The 12,456-nt window shown below is 57.5% G+C and overlaps 1 protein-coding gene across 1 annotated transcript in view; it reads right to left on the bottom strand.

Moving 5' to 3' along the window:
* Positions 1-11,772, bottom strand: part of ZNF496 (zinc finger protein 496) — a 31,629-nt gene extending 19,857 nt beyond the window's left edge. Inside the window, exons 1-6 of the mRNA XM_040622698.1 lie at positions 11,691-11,772; positions 11,317-11,528; positions 10,038-10,154; positions 9,258-9,684; positions 8,702-8,885; positions 6,318-6,394 (exon numbers count right to left, since the gene is read on the bottom strand). Of these exons, the coding sequence (XP_040478632.1) occupies positions 6,318-6,394; positions 8,702-8,885; positions 9,258-9,647 (651 nt within the window). The 5' untranslated portion in view covers positions 9,648-9,684; positions 10,038-10,154; positions 11,317-11,528; positions 11,691-11,772. The remainder of the gene's footprint in view (positions 1-6,317; positions 6,395-8,701; positions 8,886-9,257; positions 9,685-10,037; positions 10,155-11,316; positions 11,529-11,690) is intronic.
* Between the last annotated feature and the right edge of the window lie 684 nt (positions 11,773-12,456).

Here is a 12,456-nt window from a genome sequence, read left to right as displayed (position 1 = left end):
AACCTGGTCCACGCACCCTTGCTCACCGGATCCTGGCTCATGCACCCTGGCTCACCAGATCCTGGCTCACGCACCCTGACCCACGCAACCCTGGCCCACTCACCCCAGCCCATGTACCCCGGCTCACCGGATCCCGGCACACGCACCCTGGCTCACCGGATCCTGGCTCACGCACCCTGACCCACGCACCCTGGCCCACCGGATCCTGGCTCATGCACCCTGGCTCACCAGATCCTGGCTCACGCACCCTGGCTCCCTGGATCCCGGCTCACGCACCCTGGCTCCCCGGATCCTGGTTCACGCACCCTGGCCCACGCACCCTGGCCCACGCACCCCGGCCCACGCACCCCAGCTCACCGGATCCCGGCCCACGCACCCTGGCCCACGCACCCTGGCTCACCGGATCCTGGCTCACACATCCTGGCTCACCGGATCCCGGCTCAAGCACCCCGGCTCACCATATCCTGGAAGGAGGCAAGAAACTCCCCACAAACGCGGACTACCGAAGTCATGCACCGCATGTTCCTGGATCACAATGCCATCCAAGCAGACGTCAGGGATAGAAATAAAGGGAAAATCCCCAAACCCTCGGAAATTGAACACCACATTTTTTAAAACAATGCACGGAAACACTTCCATTAAAATTCTTCACGTGAGGGGAAGTCCCAATAATCGAAGCTCCCAGCACCTCAAGAACCAAGACCAGTAACGCAGGCAGGAAGGAGAAAACAGTCAAGATGACAGCAGAAATCAAACCGAACACAGAAATAATAGAGGAAAATCAATGAAACAATGAACCAATTCTTTGAAAAGATCACTAGCATTCAAGACTGACGTGGAAAAGAGAGAAGACACCAATTTCCAGCGTCATGATCATGAAGGACAGCACAAGCACGTCTGCACGCACGGATTTGACAGGTTCGACGGAAGAAGCCCACTGTTTGAGAAACACCAGCACCCAACCACCACCACGCGAACAGCTCTCGGACCGTGAAGGAAGTCGGGTCTGTAATTAAATTACCACTTCCCCTTCCGCCCCACGAATCTCCAGCTTCCCACGGTGCCACCGGAGAACTCTACCCAAACGTTCAGAGAATGAAAACCAATTTTCAACAAGCTCCTTTAGAAATCAAGAGTGGACACATCCTGATTCATCTTACGAACCCAGTATTACCCTCATACCAAAGCCAGACAAAGACCGTGAAGACCCGTATCTCTCCACAGCCAGTAGATACAGAAATCCTTAACGAAATGTAGGTGACCCAAAGACTATGCAGGGGTCAGCGGCACAACCTTCCCCCTGCCACACACAATCCATATATACCTTCGGACTTCTCCAAAGACGTAAACAGTCGATTAACACATGTTTTGTACGTTAAACATATTATATGCTGTATTCTTACAATAAAGGAAGAAATAAAAGGGACTCTTATTAAGAAAATCATAAGGAAGAGAAAACACATTTACGGTACTATACTGTATTTGCCAAAAAAAATCTGCATGCTGGGGCACCTGGGTGGCTCAGTCGTTAAGTGTCTGCCTTCTGCTCAAGGTGTGATCCCGGAGTTCCGGAATCGAGTCCCACATCGGGCTCCTCCGCTGGGAGCCTGCTTCTTCCTCTCCCACTCCCCCTGCTTGTGTTCCCTCTTTCGCTGGCTGTCTCTCTCTGTCAAATACATGAATAAAATCTTTAAAATAAAATCTGCATGTAAATGGACAATCACAGTTCAAATTCGTGTTGTTCAAGGGTCAACTGTAAAAGAAAATAAAATTCGGCAATATACCCACAGAACATTACTCCGTGACCAGAAGAGGTCCATTCCAGTGATGCAAGGTGGTTTGATATCCACAAATCAATAAATACAATCCACAACATTAACAGTTTACAGAAAATTCACATGACCAACTAGAACAGGAAAAGTTTTGACAAATTTCAACAGCCACTCATTGTAATAAAAACCGCAGGAAAACAGGGGGTCGAGGAACTTTCCCAACTGGATAAAGAGTATTTCCCAAACACCCACAGCTGCCGTTGTTGCGGACGGGCGGACGGTGAAGACTGAACCCTTTCCCGCTAAGCCTGGGAACAGGCAGGGACAAGGGCGTTCAGCACCACCTCCCCACATCATGCTGGGAGCTCTCGCCTGAAGGAAGCCAGGAGACGGGATGAAGACACAGCCCGGAAAGAAGTAAAACTGTCTTTATGGGCGGACAGCGTGACTGTATACAGGGAAAACCCAGAGCACTCTGTTTAGAAAGAAACTGATGTGTGAATCCAGCAAGGGCACAGAAGACAAGAGAAACATACAAAAACCAACCACATTTCTTACACTAGAAATGAGTATGTTGTTATCAAAATACTAAAATGATAATCGTATCATTTACGACTGTTCAAAAATGAAGTACTTAGGTATAAACCTAGCCACCTGGTGGCTCAGTCGGTGAAGCGTCTGCCTTGGCTCAGGTCATGATCCCCGGTCCTGGGATCGAGCCCCGCATTGGGCTCCCTGCTCAGAGGAGGGTCTGCTTGTCCCTCTCCCTCTGCCTGCCGCTCTGCCTACTTGGGCTCTCTCTCTCTCAAATAAATAAATAAATAAATAAATAAAAATCTTTAAAAATAAATAAGTAAGAATAAATCTAACAAAACACATACAGAGTGCTGAGAAGTACACAGTTCTGACGAAAGAAATCAAAGGAGAAATAAGTAAATGCAGGGCACCTGGCCAGCTCAGTTGGGGAATGTGCCACTCTTGATCTCGGGGTTGTGGGTTTGAGCCCCACGTGGGGTGTAGAGATTATTTTAAAAAAATAAAAAGAAAAAATATTAAAAAAAAAAGATAAAAAGAAGTAAACGGAGAAGCACAGCACATTCACAAACAGAATGATTCAGACGGCAAAAATGTCAACGCTCCCCAAATGGATAGGCAGGCTTAAGAAAATTCCTATCAAGGTCTCAATAAGGCTTTTTGCAGATAGGGACAAGATTATTTAAAATTTACCCAGAAAGACAGCAGGACTAAAACAGCTAAATAATTTAATAATATAAGGGGAGGCATCAGTACCCAACCTCAAGACCCAGTGTGCAGCTACAGTAGTCAGGACACAAATAGGTAGACAACACCGACTGAAGAAACCGGAACAGACCCACAGAAATAGGCACAACTGATGCCTGACGAAGGAGCCAAAGCCCTTGGAGGGAGGAGGGAAGCCTCCAGCACTCGGGGCTGGAGCAACCCGGCATCCACTGGCAAAACCAGAGAGCCCTCCACCCAGTCCCACATCCGACATGAAAGGGACCGCTCGTGGGTTCCAATGCGAATGACCCAGGACATGGATTAAATGCAGCATGGACTGAGAACACAAGATATTCAACTACACGACACGGACTGAGAACGCAGGACGTCCAACTACACGACACGGACTGAGAACGCAGGACGTCCAACTACACGACACGGACTGAGAACGCAGGACGTTCAACTACATGACTTTTAGGAGCAAACACAGCAGGAAGTCTTGGGGACTGAAGACAAGGCACAGGGTTCTTAGTCTTTACACCAAAAGGATGATCCTTAAAAGGAAAAACAGAGAGCCTGGACTAAATCCAAATTAAACACTTTCGTGCTTCAACCATACTTTAATAAAAAATAAATAAAGTAAAATGTTTGAAACCCTAGAGGTAAAAAAAAAACCAAAGAACTTTTGCTCTGCTAAGCACCCTGGAAAGGGATGGCAAGACAACCCTGAGAACGAGTTAACATTTACAAGACACACACCCAACAAAGAGCAAACATCTGCAATGGAGCTCCCAAAACACCTGTAAAAAAGCAAACGGTCCAGTGAGCACATGGGACAAAGTCATGAAGAAACAGGTCAAGGAAGAGGATGTCGAGACGCTGGAGAGCACCTGACTCGAGGCCCAACACCATCACCCTCGGGGAAGGATCACGTACACGCGATGGCACGGCCGGCACAGCCATCGGAAGGGCTGAGGAAAACGGCGTGCCAACAGTGCACAGCGGCTGGGCTGTGCACGGCGCACGGGACGTCATGCCCCAGGCCCTCTGGAAAAGGACGCAGCAGCTTCTTACAAAACCAATCACGCAGGTTCCGTACAGCCCGCAAGTGCAACCCTGGGCCTTCATCCGAGCAAGAAGCTGATGGTCCCGTGACGGCCGACATCTACACCAGCTTTGCACAAAATGGCCCCAGACCTGACACAAGCCGGGGGTTTCAACAGGGGAGCAGGTCAAGCCCACCGCGGTGCATCCGCGCCTGGGACCTCATGGCACACAGCAAGGCGTGAGCCGCCGACCCCTGCAATGCCCGCCACAGCTCTGCCGTTTGCAGACTGAGAACACGCAGTCCCAGATGCCGGATCCGTTTATACACGCCCGGGGGTGGGCAGCCCGAGGTCGGCGTGACACAGGAGCGTACTGGTGGACGGCTCTGGTGAAGCGCCACGTTCTGCATCTCTGCAAACCTACACCAACGTGCTGGCCATGGCCTCTACAGTCTTCTCACCAGACATGACTGTGTGGTGTGAGGCGTACAAGGGAGCTCTGTTCTCCCTGGCCGCTGCAGGGGGATGCAATTACCCCCCGAAAGAAGACCAGCAATACGTTTGTGTGTGTGCGCCTATGTTCACAGCAAGCACTGCTCACGGGGCCAAGAGCCAGATGTGGACAAGGGCCCAGGGACAAGTGAGTGAACAGAACGCATTACGGACACGCGCGCACTGTTACTGTGCTGACCAGGGCACATCACACACGCGCCGCGCGGCGTTACCTTCCTGACCCGGGCGCATCACACATGCCCCGGGCGGCGTTACCGTGCTGACCCGGGCGCATCACACACGCCCCGGGCGGCGTTACCGTGCTGACCCGGGCGCATCACACACGCCCCGGGCGGTATTACCGTGCTGACCCGGGCGCATCGCACACGCGCGCACAATCTTATTCTGCTAAACAACACATTATATACACACTGTGCAATATTATTCAGCCTCAGAAAGGAAGGAAAACCCGTCACGTGACAGTGTGACTGGACCTGGGGACACCGGGCTGCATGTTCAGCCAGTTACGAAGACACAAACGTAAAGGTTTAATTGCACTTACACGAGCTATCAGGAGCAGCCAAATTCACAGAGGAGGCAGAAAGGCCGTTTCACTGGGGGAGGGGAGTTACTCCCTAACCAGCCAGCGGTTTCCACTTCGGAAGATGAGAACATTCTGGAGACTGTCTGCACGACAGTGTACCTACTATCGCTGAATGCTTAAAGACACTGCCGTCCGTTAAAAATAGCTAAGATGATAAATATTATGTAATATGTATTTTACAATTAAAAATTAAAAAAATTTCAAAACGACTCTGAAAAAATAAGACCTTTGTGATGGTGACTTCCAGGGCACTGAGCAAAAACTGTCTTCAGTGGAGCGATGAGACGGCGCAGACTCACCGAAATCTGGCTTCCGGTTGTACAGGAGGCAGAGACTCAGAGACGGATGCCAGGCTCATCAGATGCTGAGGTCACAGCACCTCTCTGCATGTCACACCGGTCAGAAGTCTCAATCTTTACTAAGAAACATGTGTTTTACCTCCTCTGGGTCAGTCTGTTCCATAGCCATCATGGGACACAGAGGACGTGGGGGCGCGTGCTGCATCCAAGAGCCCTTGGATACGGCTTGAGGGGAACGGAGACATCCTGAGCCATGTACCCACTAGTTCCTCCCCATGCTGAGCCGACCCCACTCCCAAGTCTCGTCGGATGCACGGTGCTGGAGGCCCACCTGGGACCCTCAGACAGTCCTCCATTTGGTAGGTCCAAACCTCACGTCACCCACCTCCCTACGGGATGAGACCACAGCACCTGCCAGCCAGGCGAAAGTGTCAGGAAAATGAAGGAGGCATGAGGAGAAGCTGCAGCCATGGCAGCAACAGGGCCGGGAAGGAGGGAGTGAGACCACCCGTCAGACAGGCTCTCCATCGCCCCAGGACACGCGAGAAAGGAAGCCTTGCTTGGTCGTGTGCAGTATCACATGGGAACATACCACGGAGACTCCTGAACAACACGCCTGGCTGTGTATGGTACTGAAATGACCCGTGCCTTCTCCCTCTGCCTCCTACCACTTCTGGAATACAATCACTGTGACAACTGGGATAGAAACGGATATGCCGTGTGGTCTCCCATCTTTCACGGGGGGACCCCACGGTGTCCGGAGGACGGTGCATGGGCACTCGAGGCCGCCTGTGCTCTACCCTGCTGTCTGCGCAGAGGGGCAGCGGTGGGGGGTTCAAGGGCTCTGGCGGAAATCACTCACCGGGGGCAGCTGGAGGGCCGTCACCTGCTGTGCGTCCCTCAAACTTGCCTCCTGTAGAAGGGAGGTGTCTTGCAGAACTGAAAGAGAAGGGAAAAGCGTGTCTCTTTCCTCGTCCGAGGATTACGAGCCGATGCACATACAGAGCACTGGCAAACCACAGGATTGCCATCACTTTGCTCTCTGACATCGCGAGGAGGGGCTGGAGCGGGGAATGCCTGCGTTTAAGGTGGCTCTGCCACTGTGTGGCTTTCTGTGCGTGTGTGATGCTGATGCTCTTTGGTCTCACGTAAATCCCAGTACCGTGAACACACCGTGTTCTCTCCACTTCAGGAGCACAATCTACGCATTACAGACGCGACAAATCTGTCTAGTACTCGGCGCACTCTGCCGCCTCCCTTGGGTCCAGGGACTCAGCTTCATCCTCAACCTGGGGAAGTAAAGCCTCAAGCTCTATGGCGTCCAGGTGTCCATAAGAGCTGCTGGCAACGAACATCACTGTGGGACTCACTGCCACTGACGAGTTTAGAAATCACACAGATCTGGAAAGACTGCCGTCAACCACGAGCAGCTCTTGGCGGACCAGCGGGCACAGCGTGTTAAGTGCCAGCAGGCAGGTGTGCGGAGCGTGGCACGCCATCAGCCCGCCCGCCCCCCCCATCCCGGGCTACTGGCACCTCCACTCCACTGCAGGATGATGACTCCTCTCCCGCCTGCACCGTACCGCCTTGCTCGGGCGTCTCAGGCGGTGAGCCGCACCCCTGGCCCGTGGGGCTGCCGTGTGAAAACCAGCTGTTTGGAAACCTGCTCCTTCCGCAGAGGAAGACTTGGAAAGCTAGCGTCTGCTGGGTCACAGCAAATCCAGGAGCAAAGCCTACATCCCATGCTGAACCCGCCCAAGCTGTTACCAGCATCCGGCGTCCCTCCCTGGGCAGGGCTGGGACAGGAGCCTGCATGCAGCTCCTCCCCGTCCTCCTGAGCACTCTCCCTGGGCCGTCTGCACAGGTACTGTTTACTTGGGAGGATGGCTGTTTCCCTGGTGCCGGGTGACGGGATGCACTGTGTCCTACCAAACTCACACGGTGAAGTCCCAAGCCCTGGCACCTCAGAGCAGGGCCACAGTTGAGACAAGGGCTTCCAAGGGGAAACTGAGCTGCACTGAGGTCCCCCCCGGGTGGGCCCTGACCCAGTGACTCGTGTCCGGATAAAAAGGGATTAGGACACAGGTGGACACTCAGGGACAACTGTGTGACGATGCAGGGAGAAGATGGTCATCTGCAAGCCACGGAGAGGTACCTCACGAGAAAGCCACCGTGCCCACGCCCCGATGCAGAACGTCGGCCCCCCAGAACTGTGGGAGTATCTGTCGTGTGAGCTGCCCCGCGGATGCTGCTGGGTCATGGAAGCCCCAGCGAGCCAACATGGCCAGCAGCCCTGTCGTGAAAGCAGGGAGAAGCTGAACACTTACACAGGAGGCAGACTATTTTCACACAGAGAGAAACTGAAGACGCTTTTTTTTTAAACTAAAAATCTTACTACGTTACAAGGGACCACTTGTGTGAATCACAAGCATGCACCCCTGGCTTTTTCCAGCTGTAACCAGAGGACAACATGGCAAGTCCACCCAAACCAGCCCTCCCGCTGTGGAGGTCCCTCCTTCACCCCAAGGGCACCAGAACCTCCCATGACGATCACGGGCAGCTCGGGGTCCCTGCTCTCAGCACCCTTTAGTCCTCCACAAACCCAGTAAGGGTGACTGGTTTGTCACTGGGGATGTGTCCCCAGTAAAAGCCACATAGTTCCTAGTCACACAGACGTCCCTAAAAAGCTAGATTTCTTTGGAAACTGGGACTTGGAGTATGCCCTAGGTCACAGCTTGAGGATTCAAGGCTGCCAAAACCAGCTGCCTCCAGCCACTGGCACTCTTCCTACAGAAAGCCAAATACACCTAGGTGACAGCCAGGCCCCGCACCCCAAAAACACCGCCCCATTCCCCGCCATGCAGTTTTAGATTTCCTATGACATGTCCCGAGAGCAGCTGTTTCATAGCTGAGAAGAGAGCCGTTCGGGAAGATGAGGCACGGCTGAGCGCAGCTGCCCCACGGGCCCTACCGGTGATGGTGCCTGGCTGGTCCCCAAGCCCACAAGGCCCAGAGATGCACCCTCCAAGAGATAGGCAGTGGTCCCCCTGGGCAGGCCTAGCACAGCGAAGAGGATACACATGCTCCTCAGATTCTGACTGGCTCGCTCTAGGGAAGGTCCCAGACCCCGAACACATTTAGCTCATGGCTCTTCAGTGGATGAGAAGGAAATACTGACACCGAGAGCCGCTGCCATGGGCACAGGGTGGGGGATGCATGCCCCTCCCCCACCCCCTTGGCAGGTACCTGGATCCCCACTGAGCTGGCCTGGTGGTCTGCTTGGGAGCCCAGGGCCTGGCGCCAGGGCCACAGGCTGGGTGTCCTGGCTCTTGGCAAGGTCGCTCTGGGCTTCTGCCGGCAGCCGCTCCTGCTCCTGGTCCGGAGGGCTGTCCCCATCCTCGATCACCACGGGGTCTTCACAGTGCTTGAGCTGCAATCCGGAGAGGGTTTTTCAGGGCCAGGTGGAGAGTTCCCTGGCCAGGCGAGGGCTGGTGGCTGTGCGGGAAACTGGGCCAACACCGTCGCTCCCTGGGCCTGCTGAGCACCTTCCTGGCTGACCGCCAGAGGCTCAGACAGGGCCTTGCACAGGACTGTGAAGTCAGGACCGTCAAGGAATGGAACCCGCTTTCTTGGGAAACCGAACTCCAGTGGGAGCCTCACCAAAGCCAGGAGCTCCAGACAGAATTCCTCACCCTGGCCAGGGGACACGGGATGCCGCCGAACATCCAAGTACATGGCAGCCCCTCTCCACACATGCCGCCCAGCACCCCCCCGCCAGCCCAGCACAGACCCCCCTGCTCACCCACTGCCAGGGTCTCCCCGGCTCCCGTTCCAGCGCCTCCACGGCCGCCACAGCCTGGTCGCCACTCTCGGGCTCCTGGGCCCGCACCCAGCCCTGGATCTCCCGGGGCAGGATGGCCAGGAACTGCTCCAGCACCAGCAGCTCCAGGATCTGTTCCTTGGTGTGCCTCTCGGGCCGCAGCCAGCCCCGGCAGAGGTCCCAGAGGCGGTGCAGGGCCTCCCGGGGGCCCGCCGCCTCCTGGTAGCGGAAGCGGCGGAAGAGGCGGCGGGAGGACTCGGGGCTGGGAAGCTCCCCCTGGGGGCTAGGGTTCTCTCCCGGTGGGCTCCTCATTTTCCTGGGCTCCTCACTTTCCTTCGGAGCCAAGACTCGGGGGCACAGGGCTGTGGGCATGATGGGATTTGACGGGGGTCAGCAGCAGAAGACGACCCTATTTCCAAACAGAAATCATTGGCTTCAATGTTCTGGTCTCCTGTGGTAGGTTTTTGGGGGTGGTGATGGGGAGAGTGGAAAAGCCCACAGAGCCCGGCCCTTGGGAGAAGTTATGGGACACGGCAGAGGGAGTCAGTGTGGCTGCTCCTTACACGAGGGGGGGGGGGAGGGAAGTAACACCCCCGTCCCCAACAGCACCATCCCATGATTCCCCTAGCTGGGCGACCAGACACACAAGGAGGGGAGTCTGGGAGAAAAGCGCTAGCAGGACAGGAAACCGGCGTTTCAAGCATCCAGGGACACGGATGGGGCCACACCCAGGAGAGGGATGGAATGAAGGCGCTGTGGTACCTTTGGTGGCCAGGTTCTCCTGGACAGGACCTGAGATGCCTGTGCGGAGCAGGACGCTATCTTGAGGCGTTGGAGCCAAAGTCGCCCTCCTTGCCCTTGAGAACTTTGCAAAAAGAGCTGGAAAGACAAAGACAGACATGCCTTCAAAGCAGACCCAGGACCAGAAGTCAGCACTGCAGGTGGCCGGGGCGGAGGACCAGGCTGGGTCTGCCAGAGTGAGCCCCACCCAGCAGAGCAGACAGGATGAAGCAGACAGCCCCGAGGACGCCAGATGAGAGACGAGAGACGGGAGAGGGGAAAGACGCAGCCACATCCTGCGTGTACCCAGAGAGAAGTCAGAGTGTATTCAGAAACAGCAGTGCTGCGCGTCAGCCTCTACCCCTCACTCCAAAGTCTGAATAAAACTTCAGGGTATGAAGACGCCCTCCCTACCCTTCACCCTTGCCTCCCCGCCTTGTCATCCCCAAACCACGGTGAAGGCGACAGCACACAGCTCACGGCCCTTCCTCAGGCAGAACAAAGGTGGGGCGCTCGGGGCACAGGGATCAGGCCCCCACATCTTCCCAGTGACATCAGAGAGTAGCCACGGCCACTCTAGCCTGGAAAGTGAAGGGCACATGGGGAAACACGGCCCCTTCCCTTATTCTCAGGCCTCTGCGATCCTTGGACAGCAGTGTGCATAAGGCTCCCCCCATGCCCATTTCACAGAACAGCAGCGAGGCCACAAGAGCAGCAAAGGCCACGGAAGGGCCACCAGACAAACTCCAGGCTCCGGACCTCTTTGCTTTCCACGGTAGGAACAAACACAGAATGGCACCAAAGGACGCGAGGGTGTCTGCGCCGGCAGCTGGAGCACCATCTCAGCTTCCAGGAGCTCGGCCATCACACACCTGCAGGGCAGGCTCAGGTCTGCCCCCAGGCTGGGAGACTCGCGCCCCACCTCCACCACTCGGCGTCCGCAGCGGGGCACCCGCGCCGGGGGCTGCGGATCACCCCCAAACACACAGGCCGGTCCCTCTTTGTCACCCGGACACCTGGCACGCAGGCGGCTCGGGATGGGACGCCTGATGAATGAACTCACGTTCGTCCAGGGGGCATTCCCGGAGGGGGCGGGGCGTGCTGAAAGCGGCTCCAGGAGGACGCAGCCGGAGCAGCAGAAAGGAAGGAGTAGCATGCTAGGCCAGGCAGAGGGGCCAGCTTTCCCCGCCGCCTCCCTCTCTCGCCTCCCAGCCTGGCCACACGAACGCGCCCGCAGTCCCGCCAGCTCCCGGCTGCTCACCTCACCGCCTGGAACTCCTGCCCGGGGTCTAACTCGAATCCCTCCTGCTGCGGCGGAAGTCTCCGGCAGCAGCTCCTCATCCTTCCAGCCCGCTCCCCCGGGCGTCCTTCCTGAGGCGGGCCGGTTCCTCGCAGGGGCCGACTCCGTCCCCGTCTCATCCAGAAAACCGCGGCTGCGCCCGGGAGTGGAGAGGTGGGAGCAAATGGAGGCGCCTGAAAAACAGCATTTGTGTCGCCTTACGGCCCCGCCCGCACCGTCCCCGCCGCTTGGCTCGGGGCAGGGCGGCCGGAGCGCGCGGGGAAGCGGGGCGCGCGGGGAGCCGGGCGCGCGGGGCCGGGGCGCGCGGGGAGCTGGGCCGCCCAGGCCGCACTCACCGCCGCGGCGCGTCCCCGGTGCGGGCCGCGCGAGCTGCCCGCCGCGGAGCCCGCCGGACGCGCAGGAAAGGAAAGGCCGGAGTCTGCCCTCCTGGGACACTTCCTGCTCCGCTCTAGGACCGGGGAGGTCTCCGCATCTCAGTGGTTCGCTCCCCCGCCCCGGCCGAGGTGTGCGCGGGGGGTGACATCCGACACCCCCCGGCCGGCCCGGCCCGCGCGCCCCGCCCCGCCCCGGCTCCGCGCGCCTGGGCCTGGGCGTCCAGCCGGGGGCTTTGTGGGCCCACCGCACCGCAGCAGCCTGGACGACCCGGGGCTCGCGCGGGGGACGCGCGCCGGGGGCGGGCGAGCTGGCGGCCGGGGACGCGGGCGGCGGCGGGGCGCGCGCGGGTGCCGAAAGGGCCGTGTGGGGGCTCCTCCCGCCGCTGCTCTCCCCAGCCCGGCTCCCCCCGTGGCTGCGGGCGCCGGGAAGGGCCGAGCGCGACCCCCGAGCCACGCCCGGATGCTGGAAGTGGGAGGGGGGAGCGGAAGGAGGTGCGTCCTACTCCCGCGCGCCGTGGGCCACTCCATCTCCCCAGCCCGACTGTGACCCTCCCGACCCCAAGCCCTGGCGGACCCAACCTCCTCGCCTCCAGAACCCCTCCCTTCCACCGGGCTCGCGGCCGCCGCAGAGACCCCTCCTTCCCGCCTCATCCATTGCGGGACGCCCGCCCGGCTTTCTCCGGGTGAAGCCCGCGCTTTCTTGGGATGAAGCCCATTTTGGAGTTTC

Source organism: Ursus maritimus, unplaced genomic scaffold (genome assembly GCF_017311325.1).
Source record: "Ursus maritimus isolate PB19 unplaced genomic scaffold, ASM1731132v1 scaffold_5, whole genome shotgun sequence".
NCBI lineage: Eukaryota > Metazoa > Chordata > Mammalia > Carnivora > Ursidae > Ursus > Ursus maritimus.
The sequence above is the reverse complement of the archived record's forward strand: the minus strand, read 5'-3'. Positions and strand labels throughout refer to the sequence as shown.